The 16058-nt window shown below is 37.9% G+C and overlaps 1 protein-coding gene across 2 annotated transcripts in view; it reads left to right on the top strand.

The window, feature by feature from the left end:
- LOC142142035 (bifunctional heparan sulfate N-deacetylase/N-sulfotransferase 3-like) overlaps nucleotides 1-16058 on the top strand; it is a 223685-nt gene that overhangs the window by 98072 nt on the left and 109555 nt on the right. For both annotated transcript variants that reach the window (XM_075200342.1, XM_075200341.1), the window contains exons 3-4: nucleotides 5153-5240; nucleotides 9967-10121. In XM_075200342.1, the coding sequence (XP_075056443.1) occupies nucleotides 5153-5240; nucleotides 9967-10121 (243 nt within the window). The remainder of the gene's footprint in view (nucleotides 1-5152; nucleotides 5241-9966; nucleotides 10122-16058) is intronic.

Raw genomic sequence — 16058 nt, 5'->3', positions numbered from 1 at the left:
AACCACTTGTACTCAATAAGTTTCATCGTTTGCCTCATCATCCAGCTCCTGTACGGACTACTAATGGTGAAGAATTTGAAGTGAGTCGCATCCTGGACTCCCGTGTCCTCCACGGACTACACCAATTCTTAGTCCATTGGAAGGGCTTCGGCCCGGAAGAGAGGTCATGGGTGCAAAAAGAGGATCTTCACGCCCCACGGCTACTAAAACAATTTCTTGAGCAAAGATCTATCCAACAAAGTAGGGGAGGAGGTACTGTCAGGCGCCGTCCCCGTGCTGTGTCCATCGCAAGGAAACCGAGCACACTTCCGGGTCGGCGGTCACGCGTTCCGTTGCTAGGCAACGGGACGCTTCTCAGTAGTTCCGGCGGCGGTGTTCAGCATCACCACCGCCACTGATTGGAGATGCCCTATAAAAGGATCACTCTGGCACTTGGAGAGTGCCAGAGTATTAGGTCCATCCTAGCTCCAGCGTTCCTGTGCATTTCCACTAGGGATTCCTGTGTATTACCCGACTTGCTCCTTACTACCCTTCATCTGTGCTTCTTGTGTATTGAACCCAGCTTGTTGACCATTCTCTCCTGCGCTTCTGATACTTGACCCGGCTATTCCTGACTACGATATTGGATTCTCCCTGTGGCATATCCTGATTCTCGGTTCTGACCCAGCTAGTTCCTGACTACGATATTAGATTCTCCCTGTGGCATATCCTGACTCTCGGTTCTGACCCAGCCTGCCTGACACAGTTTCCATCCTACCGCTTCACTGGTTTCTCCCTCTGAGGACCGCGACCTGCGTGTCTCCTGCAGCTAATACCATACTTCCTTGCGGGGGTTCCTGGCGAAGACCTGGGAATCGTTAGACTCCGCACCTCTTTGGTGAGTAATGCTAAAACCAGTAAGCAGAATACTATGAGTTTGTGACAGCTTCCTAGATGTGCTATGAACTGCCGTGTGTTTGTGTCGCTGTTCTGTCGCTTACCATCCAGCCAGGTCACTGCAGTCTTTGTCCTAAAGTGGATGAAAATAATATTGCGACTTGTCAGGTGGTCAAAATTGCCTGGAAATTATTGTAAATTAGTGTTATTGAGTTTAATAATAATGTAAGAACAAGAAATTAGCAAACTTATGTGATTTTAGCATTTTTTTCTAAAAAATACAGCTCCAAAACCAAAACACGCAAGGGCAGTTTTGCCAAAACCAAAACACGAACTTAATCCAGATGCAAAACCAAAACATGGGGTTCACTGAACATCTCTAGTTTTAGGCTTTGCCTTCAATCTGATCGTAGGTTGGTCTCACATAAGAGCTTTTGATCATCAGAAAAAAAAGCTAGGAAAAAAAGCTCTTCAATATTTCAACACATTTTCCTGGCAGGAAAAATACTGTCTGGAAATATCCACATATCCATTTTTTTATCGACTAATATTTTATATTTCTTTCGAGCTGTTTTCTAGCATTCAGAGTAAAAAAATCAGCTTGTGTGACATCGTCTAGGCATTCTTTTCAAAATCATATGAAAATAAAGCTCCTATTTGCTGGAGAACAAACAGAAGCATACAAAATTCAAGTTCACTGTTCTGCTTGTTAATCTCATTTTCCCTTGCCTTTTAATTTTGAAGTATCTACCTCTGTTGTATCTGTAACTCAGTCTTCTCGCAGTATTGCTTGTATTTTTTGACAATTTGTTTATAGTTTTCACACCATTTTCTGTTTAATTGCAAGTATCCTTGAAAATTCTACCCACTTCTTTTATGCCATCACTTGTCTTTGATGTTTGCCTGTTGTGAATTGACTTCATTATCTTTTCTGGCATTAATCTCACTTATCCTTATAGAGTTATAAGGGTCTTGCCTGGTTGTTCCTGGTGGCATATGAGCAATGTTTCCTCCAAAAGGGCAAAGCTGTTCTTATTGGTTGGCTTTCTATCTGTATTTCAGGTGTCATATATTTATTTTATTCTTGTGTAGGTGCTTGGGCTGGCTAGCAAGATTTTGGGGTGATCCACATCATAAGTTTTTGTTCATTATTGAAGGGAGATATGATTTTATTTCTGCACAGTGTCTCTACTAAAACATTGATGCATATATTGTATACTAAAAGCATCTTTTAAAGGTAACCTGAGTTTGGTAAATATGATTATTCATGATTCAATGTAGTAGATCTCAATGATATAATTTTTCTCCTAAAATACCTATCATTTTAGCCTTAGTTATGGCTTACATCAATCATGAGAGTGTGGCTACATCATTCTCATTGCTTTTGTGTATTTAAAGCCAAAGTAAAACAGGAACGTACATCGGTTTAAAAGTGTAGGATGAGACTTCTGCTCCCTTTGCATGTGGTATGCTAAGTACAGATCTCCCTGATTTCATTTACCATTAAACAGAAATGTGAGATGGGGTAGAATTGTCCCGGGTTGCAAACAACATTAATTGGCCCCATTCCCAATTACTGATAATTTAATTCTGAAAATGAAATAACATGAACAACCACCTTAACAAATCACCCTAATAAAACATTGTGCAGTAAAAAATAGTATATCTACAACTTCTGCACCACTGTGCACTTAGACAAGCACTTCATGAGGAATATTTATTAACACTAGCAATTAGTTTCTTTCTGACTAGTGATTATTGAACAATAAAACAACATATCTGATTGGTTGCTATAGTTAAATGTAGATTTCCACCTTGAACAATGTTGATAAATAAATCTCTACTTGATAAAAATATAAAATGTAGGGAGCTGAATGAAGAAAAAGGAATAAACTCAAATTACGCTTACATTTTCCACAGAGATCTCATAGCCTGTAAGCAGCATTCAAGTAGAAACAAATATACCACTGCAGCGCATTTACCATAGCCTGTTGCAGCGGTGTATGTGTTTCTTACCAATCAGTCAGGTATGTTGCCTGTTACCATGGAGAGCAAACCTTTGCTAAAATATGCTCATCATGCTGTGATATCTCCATGGGAAATGTGAGTGTGATTTTATCTATCTAAATATTGGCTTATTGCTACTCCATTTTTTCTGCTTCATTTCCCACCCTCCAATTTGTGTATTTAAACCATACTGTATACACATGTGGCAGTGAAGTTTTGTGTACTCCTTATGGATCTACTCAACTAGTGGTGCTACAAATGATTGTTAGATATCAAAATGAAAAGAAGTTGTTTATATCCTACTATATCTGTATTAAGTTTTTGTTATACATTTTTATGTCCAAAGGGTAGCAGAGTGATATCGCATACAATTTGCATAAATATTCCCTTCCACAGATATGAATGAGTGTAAAATATTTTATAGATACAGTCACAGAGACACATAGCAATCCTGCAGCCCAGATGTAGAGTGAGTCAATTAGTTTCAAATGCTGCAGGAAAAATTCAAGTAGTAAAATATGTTCAGAAATATTCAACAAGAAATCACTTTAAATTAGACCTGATTTCGTTAATTTATTATATTATTTCATGATTCGTCATAATCGTTGATTAGACATTAATTGTCACATGGGAAGATTGTGTGCTGTTAGTGAGCAGTGATTTAATAATGGTTGGAATGTTGCTTGTGATATAATCAGTAACAGTATTAGTGATGTCATTTGTCATGTGATTTCATCAAAAATGTCCTCTTGCGATACTTGGGGGTGTTTTCAGTCATTTATTTTTCTTTAGCTTTCTGCTGGACATTAGTGGCCCTTACCATTGGTATTGCTCTTCTATCAAAAAACGCAAATGATGATCGTATATAAATGCTATCAAGTTGCGTGAGTTCAATAAGCATTTGAGATGCTGTTCACATGCAGTTGACATGTGTCCAGAATGCAAACATCATGGAGCTTTTCCTATTAATTTCAATAGCCATTGGATTGCAATGGGGTTTCCAATGTGTGTGTTAGATAATAAATATGTATTCTCCGGTATTAAATAAATAAAAAATGTGCATTGTGCCCCCCCCCCACCCCCCAAACCAGTCTTAGCACTAGACAACCTTAGCTGGTAGATGGTGTCTTAATGCAGTGTTTCTGAACTCATCGGGGCATGCTAATAGGACATGATTATATCTGTCTTTGAAGACATGTGCAATAATTAAGGGGGCTTCTTTCCAGTATATCAATGTTTGAAAATGGCTGGATTAATTAGTGGTCTAGATTAATTTAAAGCAAGGATGTCCTGGAAATGTTTACTGTTCGTGGTCCCCGAGGACCAGAGGCATTAAACACATTATCAAGCACTGAATAATAATAACATTAAAAGGGAGAGGGACCTGCATCTCCTTAATGTTTTTAAAAGCTCTTCTTAGTATCTCTTCCAGGCCATGTATGGCAATGTTCTCATTCCATGTATATTGCAAATTTACTAAATATTAATAAGATAGGAAGTAGACTTAATTATTGGATAACTCCCCTAACCCTCATTCACCAAAGTATTAATAATTGTATTAATAACAAATATATTATTAATTTGTAATCCATTAGGAAATCTAATTGTTATGCAATGGGACATTCTTAATTTATCATCAAAATGTTCTTCTTGTAATCCATATTCAGTTATTCAACACATGTTTATTAGGATTTATGAGCTATATAATATCCAAAATAAGATGCACAATTGAAGGAAATGTGACACATATTTGTTTATTTTATAAATTGTTCTTGTGTCCTTGTGTGAGGTATACACTTGTGGCTGTGTTTTGTAATGTGTGTATTTTTCTGAAAGTATTGAAATTATTAACATAATGAAATTATTAAATTGGGCTCAAATGATCAAGTCCCTGGATCATGCTTTGAATGTTATTTGAATCTCATGCAACTGGCATTTATAAAGCCATTGTCTGTGCCTGTTAAAACGGAAATTTAATTATTATTTGAATTATTTTATTTAAGTAACTGGATCCAATATTAAAGATAATGTTTGGTAGTCAAAAGACACAGATATTGGATATTTAATGGTCTGTACAAATGGTATCTGATAGTCGTTTGTGTTAATGCAACTTTTCTGTACACTGATGACTTCCTGATTCTGGACAGCAGACACTTGCTGTGTTCTATAGCCAAACAATTGGATATTGGATGACAGCAAATCCATTAACATAAAATTGGAGTGCTAAGATTATGGTAATCTTCTGAAAACTGACTTTTCTATTTTGCAGGCTCTTCTTGACACACAAAAGTTACTTAGATCTAAAGTGTCAAATTTTACTTTTAATCTGGGATTTTCTGGAAAGTTCTACCACACAGGTAAGTGTCTTTATTAACATGACTATATTTTTCTGCATCAATAATTATTATTGATTTTGCAAGTACCCAGCATTGATTAGACTTGCACTGGTACCTGAAGATAGAGCTGTTTGTTGCCCTTGGTACATATCTAGCCCAATGCAACAACACATCAGAGAAGGTCCACTGAGCCTCCATGAGAGAGGTAGATAGTACAATATCCATAGGAGTAAATGCAGGTTAACAAGAACAGAATGTCCAGCACTTGGAATTAGAATCTCCCCTAGTAGGGTAGCAAGGTGAGTCTAGGTACAATTTTTCAATTTTAACATTACAGGCAGCTCAAGATCTAGCTAGTGGAAACGTCATGGTTTCCATCTGTAAGGACCTGATCAGGTGGTAACACTTTAGTAGTGCATGGTACATGGGTAGCTAAACCAACAATTTAGTAGTGGCATATACCATAGACATTACTTCATTTCAGCCAATATGATATCTAGGAAGATAGGAACTTATTTATACAAAACTTTACAGTTCATCATCTGGATTCTGTTATCAGATTTAAAAATAAACTGTTATTGGTAATTTCCAGCAAATGCCTGCAAGCAGAAGAGGATGCTGATTTCATTATTTTTGCTTAATATCATGTATATATTTAACCGTCTTAAACCTTTTTTAATGACATAAAAGGCAATTATGCCTCAGCTTTATAATTTGAAAATGTGCATGCTAATCATTTCTTTGGTTCAAAATGTTCATCCACATAAAGCATTATGTAATTTAAGTCCTTATAGTGCTCAAAGAGAAATAGCCTAAAGAGGAAAACACTTTACTATAATATTGCTTACTAAAACCCAGCAATGATAAAGTGTGTAACAATCAACATACAATCCCTTTAGTCAGTCAAGGATGACGTGGCTTTCATTCATTTTAATGTGTGGCTTGCTGTCGGTTTTATTAAACTTACCCAGTTTTACATATTATTTATATTGTGCTTCCAATGGACTGTAAAATATATAAAAAAATATATATTTAAAATGTTGCTTAAAATTAAGTTAAAACATGTGGACACGGGCCGCTTTCAACCAACTAATTATAAAAATAGAATGTTTTTATAATCCCTTATAAGCGTTCCTTATGGACTCCTGTCACAATATACAACTGAACTGAGTACCACTTTACTCTATACTAAACAGACAAGATTACCATGTGTATAACTCAGGCGCATGCCATGTACCATACATATGTGAACTTTATCTAAAGCGCATACTATATATAATAACACATTCTTTAAATAGGTTCAAAGGTTCCTATACATATAATTGAATTTCAGTCTTTTTTATGGGTCCTTAATGAATAGTCAATCAACTGTATGAGTCCCTTTCTTTCACAATTTTCATTGATTGTTCAGCAAACTGCCTCCAAAATGATAATGGCCTAAAAAGGAGACAGAAAAAAACAGATTGTAGTAAATTGAGACAAACTTTAGATTCAAATGAAGTCTGAGTCCCCAAAACCTCTACTTCTTATATGTCAGTGGTGCACGCAGGGGGGGGTTTCTGAGTCTCCCGAAACCCCCCGCTGCGCTAGCTCAGTGCCCAACATATCGGCACTGTCCTATACAGCAGCCGTGGTGCAGTCAAAGAAACGTCCGCGGCGGTGCTGTATTGTATACAGCACCGCCATGGACGCTTCTTTGGCAGCGCCGCAGCTGCTGTATAGGACAGCTCTCTCTCTCGTGTTTTTTTTTTGGTCAGGTGGGGGAACCCCCCCTTACAATCCTGCGTGCGCACCTGTATGCCTATAGTGGTTTGTGTCTAAAAATGTATCCTTCTTGTTCTCTTCTTACATGCCATGTGAAGCAACCTCTATATGGAGATCTTATACTAGCATTGTGGCTCTTGTCCATTTCAAATGCACTTACCTTGTGCGCATAAGACTGTGTGCTTCAATACAATTAAGTGTGTTCAGCTGTAAGGGTTTTCCTACATCAGTCCACTTCTTACGATCTCATGCTATTCAGTATTAAAACACTTTGTGCTTATAGATCTGGATGACCTTTGCTGCAGTGCAAGCACAGTAGAGCTAATGGCAATAGCAGCTTTTACTTCCACTGTTACTTGGCAGTAGCACTTGCATAGATGCCCTTTGATGGAACATTACCTACTATCGCTATAGGTTCACCTTCTTCATTAATTTATAGTGCTTGATTTTTCTCCTAAAGTACTATTCATTCCAGGCTCATTTACATATTAAATTAATCTTAAAGTGAGGAGACAACGGGATTGCCTTTATTACATGTGCCAATTATATGTGTTGAATATTTTGTGCACTAGAGATGCCAAATATTCAAAACTGTTCAGCCAAATATTCATCATCATCATCATCATCATTTATTTATATAGCGCCAACATATTCAGTAGCGCTTTACAATTGGGGACAAACATAATAAACTAATAAACAAACTGGGTAAAACAGACAAAGAGGTGAGAAGGTCCTGCTCGCAAGCTTACAATCTATGGTACAATGGGAGATTGACACATGAGGTTAAGTATACATTTTGCATTTTGGCTCAGCCAGACTGCAAAGGTAAAAGTGACTCATAAGCTAAATGATACTGTCACACAACAATGTTGGTAAGAGGGTAGTTGTCTTGTGTGAAATTGTGTAACAGGTGGTAACAGGCTAAAGGCGGTGAGGTTAAGAGGGTGGTTGAGGAATATTATAAGCTTGTTTGAATAGGTAGGTTTTCAGAGAATGCTTGAAAGTTTGTAGACCAGAGGAGAGTCTTATTGTGCGAGGGAGAGAATTCCATAGAGTGGGTGCAGCCCGAAAAAAGTCCTGTAACCGGGAATGGGAGGATGTAATGAGGGTGGATGAGAGTTGCAGATCTTGTGTAGAACGGAGTTGCCGAGTTGGGAGATATTTTGAGACAAGAGAGGAGACGTATGTTGGTGCAGCTTTGTTGATGGCCTTATAGGTTAGTAAAAGTATTTTATATTGGATTCAGTAGAAGACAGGCAGCCAGTGTAAAGACATACAGAGTGATTCAACAGAGGAATAATGATTTGCAAGGAAAATCAGTTTTGCCACAGCATGCAAAATAGATTGTAGGGGTTTGAGTCTGTTTTTGGGAAGACCAGTAAGGAGGGAATTGCTATAGTCAATGCGGGAGATGATAAGTGCATGGATTAAGGTTTTTGCAGTGTCTTGCGTGAGATATGTGCGAATTCTGGAAATGTTCTTTAGATGTATATAGCATGATTTAGATATAGAGTCAATGTTGGCAACAAAGGATAGGTGTGAGTCAAGGATTACACCTAAGCAGCGAGCTTGTGGGGTGGGATTTATGGTCATGTTATCAACAGAGATAGAAATGTCAGATATGCTCTTGTTGATGGGTGGGAATATTATTAACTCTGTTTTAGAAAGATTAAGTTTGAGTTGGCGAGAGGACATCCAAGATGATATGGCAGAAAGACAGTCAGTTACACGTGACAACACAGATGTCGAGAGATCAGGAGAGGATAGATAGATTTGGGTATCATCCGCATAGAGATGATACTGAAAGCCAAAGGAACTTAATAGATTTCCAAGAGAAGCGGTATAGATAGAGAACAGCAGAGGACTTAGCCCTGAACCTTGTGGTACTTCAACTGATAGGGGAAGCGAAGCAGAGGTGGCTCCAAAAAAATAACAGTGAAAGAGCGATTAGAGAGGTAGGATGAGAACCAGGATAGAACAGTGTCTTGAAGACCTAGGGATTGCAGCGTTTGTATGAGAAGAGAGTGGTCAATGGTGTCAAATGCAGCCGAGAGATCCAGGAGAATTAGAAGAGAGTAATGGCGTTCAGTTTTAGCAGTGATCAGATCATTGACAACCTTGGTCAATGCAGTCTCTGTGGAGTGTTGAGAACGAAAGCCAGACTGAAGAGGGTCCAACAGGTTGTTAGCGGAAAGAAAGCGTGTGAGGCGAGTGTAGGCAAGTCTCTCTAGAAGCTTGGAGGGGCAAGGGAGCTGAGAGATGGGACGGTAATTTGAGAGAGAGATTGGGTCGGAGTTTTGTTTTTTTAGAATAGGAGTAATCACTGCGTGCTTGTATAGTGATGGAAAGATGCCATTAGAGAGGGAGAGATTACAGATTTGAGTTAGAGGTGAAATGAGCACAGGAGACAGGGATCTACCAATTTGGGAGGGAATAGGATCAAGAGGACAGGAGGTAGAGTAGGAAGATAAGAAGAGCGTAAAAATTTCCTCTTCATTTGTGGGGTCAAATGAAGAGAGGGTGTCAGAGGGTAGTGGGAATATTTGCCTTATTCCATATTTGGCCGCAAAACTTTTTACGTTTCATCAGAGGAGTTTTAACTTAACTGTTTCTAGTCCTAACCAAACCACACCGCAAATGAAATTGAGCATCATAATCATTATCCCAGTTCTGTTCATAGACTATACTTTCTGCAAAATGAAAATTTAACATTAAGGCCTCTCAAAATCTTGCAATGTTTTTCTGTGTAATATAACACAAAAGTGCTTCACGCTCTCTTGCAATTTACCCAAAACCACCTTTCCCTTTAACCCCCAAAATATAAAAAAAAGGTGGGATTCCAACGTTAAATGTGGAGGTCTGTATTCCATATTAATTTACTTTATTTGAAACTATGTTTTGCTACTGGACAACAAATGTTGGCTGTTATTACGTATTAGTGTACCATATTAATAATTGATATTTGCTGTGGTTTTGTTTTCAGGTACTGAGAAGGAGGATAAAGGAGATGACCTCTTGTTGGGATCAGTGGATGAATTTTGGTGGTTCCCTCACATGTGGAGTCACATGCAGCCTCATCTTTTCCATAATGAGTCTTCACTGGTGGAACAAATGATTCTAAACAAAAAATTTGCTCTGGTAAAAATACATTTTTAAAAATAAAATGCATGCATTCAATACATAATATATATTGAAGATATTTAGGGATTGTTATAGTTTTCGCATTTCCAAAAAATGGACTAAAATAGAACATTTTAGGGTAGATGCTCATGGGAAGTTCAACATTCACCCATAATGTGTTGCCTGCAATGCGATCAGTGGTCAATGAATATTAAAAACCAAGGCTTGCAAATATAGTGACCAGTAAGTACATCATTATGATAATAATATTTATGTGTTATACCTGAATGTTAAACCTCTTAATTACTATGGTATTTAATTCCTTAGTTGCCTTGTAGGCTAATTCCATTCAAAAAATTTTTTTAGTTCAGCCCCTGCTTCCTGCACTCTGTGTCCATTGGAGTCCCAGTGTACTGTCCATGGAAGTGAAATAAGTATTGGAAACATAGTCAAATACAAACCGTGAGTCTAGTAATAAGTCAGAGAGTTAGTACCATAATCTTTCCTGCCTTAAAGGCTAACTTGTAAATGCTTAGTTTTTGGGTATAATTAATTGACTAATATTTACTAATACTAAATGTTACTTATTGGCCGTCGGTCGATCAGTAATTTAGTGAGTCCTCCCAATCCGTTCACCAATTTGAGCAGAAAATCATCTATTCCGCTGAACCGGAAGAGAGGATCTTCTGCTCAAACCTTGTTCAGCACTGTGCTGAATAAGTAATGGCAATTCAGCATGTTGTTCTTTTTTTTTTAAACAGCAACCTACAAAATTTCCCATAGTTATTCAGTATGCAGTTTTTCTTAATACTGTAAATATTGGGTTTCTTTGGGAAAAACTGCAGCTGCCTCTCTCTCAATCAATGTGATATATGTTGTAGAACACTATAGTACTAGTATTGTGGTATGTTATAATATAGTCCTGTCTGGCACAGCTGGGACTCTCCAATGCTAAATAACATCTATCAAGAGTTGACTCATGATCGATGAGCACATATTTGTAAAAGTGTTAAACTTGCTAAAAAAAAAAATCAAAAAGGCAGAGGGAAGGGAGTAAACTGGTTTTTAAGGGCAGTAAGCATTTAAGGTCTACCTGTCATCTAAACACATTGGGCCTGATTCATTAAGGAAAGTAAGGCAAAGAAAGGAGTAAATTGTCTCCTGGACAAACCATGTTACAATGCAAGTAGTGCAAATTAGTTCATCATCATCATCAACATTTATTTATATTGCGCCAGCAAATTCCGTAGTGCTTTACAATTGAGTTTATTATTTTGCACATAAGTTAAATACTGATTGCTTTTTCATGTAGCACACAAATACTAGCTTTAGCTTTATTTTTCACTGAGCGCTAAAGTTAATCTAAGACGCCCTGCCTCAGCTGTAAATCTGCCATCACATTTTAAAACTACCCCTCTCCAATGCAGCATGTGCATAGTTACTCCTTTTTGCTTTACTTTCCTTAATGAATGAGGCCCATTGTGCATTCCTATCAATTCCTAGGGAACAAGTGAAACCAATGCGTCACCTTCTACCAGTGATGCCTACCTCTTAGTGAAGTACTGCTACAGTGATGTCTCATGTCTCAATGTTGCCACTAGTTCTTATTGAATTGGTAGGTTGCATTGTCATGCACATTTGCTCATTCCATGTAATGTCTCCACTGTGTATAGGATATGGATGCAGCACGGTATTCTCCCTGTGTTTGCGTGGGTTTCCTCCGGGTGCTCCGGTTTCCTCCCACACGCCTAAAAACATACTAGTAAATTAATTGGCTACTATCAAAATTGACCCTAGTCTCTCTCTGTCTGTCTGTCTGTCTGTGTGTGTGTGTGTGTGTGTATGTTAGGGAATTTAGACTGTAAGCTTCAATGGGGCAGGGACTGATGGAAGTGAGTTCTCTGTACAGCGCTGCGGAATCAGTGGCGTTATATAAATTAATGGGGATGATGATGATACATATTTTAGGGCAAAAAAGTAGATAATAATGTAATATTTGTTAAAATAATAGTAGTAGTAGTAGTAGTAGTAGTAGTAGTGGTATTTATTCATTTATCATAAACTACTGTAGACTTCTGCAGTTTGAAAAACAGTACGAAGACCCATATGTGGATCATAACCTCTTTAAGCATAGCACAGCAAAGAAATAGTTTATGCTTCATTTTCCTTAAACCAAAACGTAAAAGTGTTTCTTTTCTTACTATGATTGTTGAGGTGACACCGTTCAGCTGCGTAATCATTAGATGAAATTCTCAATGTGAATGCAGTATAAATGTTATGCTTTTGTACAGCATACGTTAACAGCTGACTGAAGTAAAATATCGGAAAGCCAATGGATAAAACATAAATCAGTGACTAAAAAAAATAGAACTATGAAAAGTGATGAGAAATATCAAACTGGGAACAATATTTCTGAACAACATATATATTTTAAATTGCATCCATTCCTATCCTGAAGTTATATAAAATACTGCATGATCAAACTGTATGTTGTATTGCTTCAATTACTGCCCACAGATAAGTTTTTTTTCAGTTCATGTATTCCGTTTTCACAGTTCTTTCTCATCCTTCTGATGTTCCCCTAAGCTTTATAACCACCCACACGTCTATTTAGCTGAATGTTCTTACTATCAGTGACGGTCCTGGAACTATGTATATTTCTTGCTTCTTAGTAGAATCTGTTGTTGAACTATCACTAAAAGCATGTCTTTACAGTTTAAAAGCAGTGGACTAGGCCAGTCTCTGATATCTTACAGATAATCCTTTCGTACCATGCTCTGTGTTTTATCATTTCAGCAAAGGAAAAACTTTATGTAAAATATAAAGAGTAAAAGTGTGCTTAACTAGATTGATATATAATCCAGGGACTTAAATGATGATGTTTAACATATTTTCCATATTTAAGAACAGTCCGGCTTGATAGGTTTATTTTCTCCATTCAATTTGTGAACAGACTCAAATTAATAGTTAAAATAGAATATTTTATTACACTTTTATCTATATCCAAAAAGCATTGATTGGCTTGAAGCAGAAGTAGGCAACCTGCAGATCTCCAGTGGCGATGGAACTAGGCCACCATCGCCAGTAATGCCTTCATGCCTTGCCAGATTATGCTGCATTTGCCAGTCCAAACCGGAACCAAAATACATAGAAAACGGGTGACTCATGTTTTTTTCTATATAGCCGATACTATTATTACACATGTTCTTAACCTTCGGAACTAATTCTACAAAAAACACAGCATTAGCTAATATTTGCTAATAATAATTTTGAAAGCCACCAAGGAATTTTGTGACTACATAAAGGCACACAAGTGCAGGATGCATGCCGTTACAGTTACTGCATACAGTATTGGGTAATGGTTTTGGTAATCGTTATAACACAAAGGTACAACTGTACTCACCTTACTGAACTGTGATGTTATTGTACATAACTTATTTTTTTTTTTGTATAATATAAAATAAATTAACACAGTATTGGACTTTGTATTGATATCTGTTCTGACCTATACGTAATTTATTAACTCACAAGAAATATGCTCTCTTATAAATGGCTGCTCTGTTTTCCTGCTATAGGTCTCTACTTCTCCAATGCTATGATGTAACCAGATTGTTCCAAACAACTGGCAGCAGCTTATACACAACATTTCCTTAATTCACAGTTTTATTCCTCTGTGTTCCTCTCTTCTAACACATGCAAACAAAACTTTGCAATAATATTGTAACATGTGAATCGAAATGCATTAAAGTGTGAACAGTTAAGCTCACCGGTCTTTTAATATCATAATTTATTAATTCCTTACTAGCTTATTTATAAACTCTCTCCAGTAGTTCATAAGAATTTGAGGTCAATATGGGACAATTACCATAGTGGTCATTAGCAGACATTGAAGGTAAATTACATAAACTAAATAAAACAGTACATTTAAGGTGTAAATTTGCATCAATTCATAGCATTCATGTTCCTTGTCTAACTTTCAGACAGATAAATCCCTGATTAGTTGGTGCAGTGCAAATCTGTACTCAAGTGCAATGTTTGTAAATAACCTATATTGGAAGCAAAAATAGACACCATTGTCAGCTAACCTGGCGTGTCAAATCCTATGATCCTTCCAACACGCCTGTAGCTGTAAATTACTGAGGAGTCTGAAGGCTAGTTGAAATAAAATGTTGATTTCTTTCCTCATTGTCAGCAGGCAGAACACAAACTAAAGAAAACAGCTTCAATCAGCAGCTAATAACAGCTTCTCTTCAGCATAATAGACATGGATAATTAGCAGGAATCAGCAGCTCCTTGACACATGGATCATGTGATGTGTCAGTCTGTCAGGCTGGCAGAAGTAGAATCTTGTAAGCAGTTAATACTGAAGGGTTCCTTTAGTCATCTTGGCCTTGCCCCTTTAGTAACCGCAGTATGTCCCCATTCTCTCTATCCAAACACCTTGTTGTGATCCCAGCAGGGGACCAAGGGATGTATTGGGATTAGAAGGGACAGCATCTGTAACAGTCCCTTTTGACAGACAGCCACTCTCAGAGTGTCCTACTATCTAAGGTCACCCCTGACGTAGCCCCTGGAGTGTGGGAAAGCTACAGGGCATAGAGAAAAGAGTGAGAGCCAGGGGAGCTGGTTGATCTTTTTGCATCCTGGGAAGAACTCCAGCATTGAAGTCTAGGCTTCTGCTAGACTGAGCATCCTGCTGGGACATCTGCAACTCAGAAGAACTCCATGGATCTTGTTACTTGGTGGGCCTGATCTAACAGGTGGACCAAGGGCTTGACTCCTACCATGCTGGTAGAGGAGTGATTGTCAGGCTGAGTGGCCAGGATTCACCAAGTCCAGACATTCAATTGACTGAAGCTCCTTAAGCTAATTTGGCAAGGATACAGTGGTAAACCTTGCTGGCATTTATTTACTGTTTGTATAGAATTGTATTGATTGTTTTCATTGCAATAAATGTATTGTTGTACCTTTCGAATTGCATTTGTCTGAGTGAGTATAAGGTCCCTAGAAGGTACTGGGTGGCCAGCCAGCATGAAGTGGGTACAATTGAGCGAGATAAACATGATATCTTCACAATCCCCTACTTTGGTAAGGTAACAGCATCGGAAAACCCTCTATTGTATAAATAGGCCTTGCATCTGTTCATATTTTATTCTGTTTCCATAGAAGATCAAAGTGCAGCCATTCTTAATGTTTTTTTATCTTGCTAACCCGGATCGTTTGGAATATTTTGGAGTGTTTTAGACTGGGAAAAAAGATTATTTTCAAGAACATTTGGAATATTTTGGGGGGGTTTATTTTTTTGGGACTACTTCAGGACTTGTGGAATGTTATGGGTTTTTATGGTTGGTTTCAAGCATTTTTGGATTAAAAGCTTACAAGTTTGGATCGTTTACAGATGAAGACATCAGGTGGTAAGTATATGGGGATTTATTATTTTTAACAAATGTATGTGGTTTTATCGAGGTGTGTGGTTTATTTTCGAAGTTTTATTACTTTTATTAAACTAATGCGGCTGTAAGAAGGGTTGTGTGTTTCATTTAAATTTTACTTTGGGGAACTACATGGCTCAGCGGGCCATGGATGTCAGGGCATGCTGGCTCTTGTGGTTCTCCATGTGCCAGCATTCCCTGGCTGCCATGGGTATGCTGGTGCTTGTAGTGCTTAGACTGCTAATGGCAGCCCAGGCTGGCTGAGACTTGAAGCTCCACAAAGTAAAATTGTGTTTTATTATTTTTCTTTATTTTTTTCCAATCTATTACCGTACACCCACTGCCCCAGAGGTGCAGGAAGAGCCCTAGTGCTTTCAGCACAGGGCTGGGTCTCCCTAGAGGGAGGGGCCAGTGCATTTGTTTTGCAGACCTCACTCCCTTGGTAATTCAGCCCCAGTTCTAAACAGCCTGGGGTAGGTTTGTCATTATGGCATGTCCCCTGCTATAGTGTCACCAACCCCAA

Source organism: Mixophyes fleayi, chromosome 1 (genome assembly GCF_038048845.1).
Source record: "Mixophyes fleayi isolate aMixFle1 chromosome 1, aMixFle1.hap1, whole genome shotgun sequence".
NCBI lineage: Eukaryota > Metazoa > Chordata > Amphibia > Anura > Limnodynastidae > Mixophyes > Mixophyes fleayi.
This window is presented reverse-complemented; position numbering and strand designations above follow the sequence as displayed.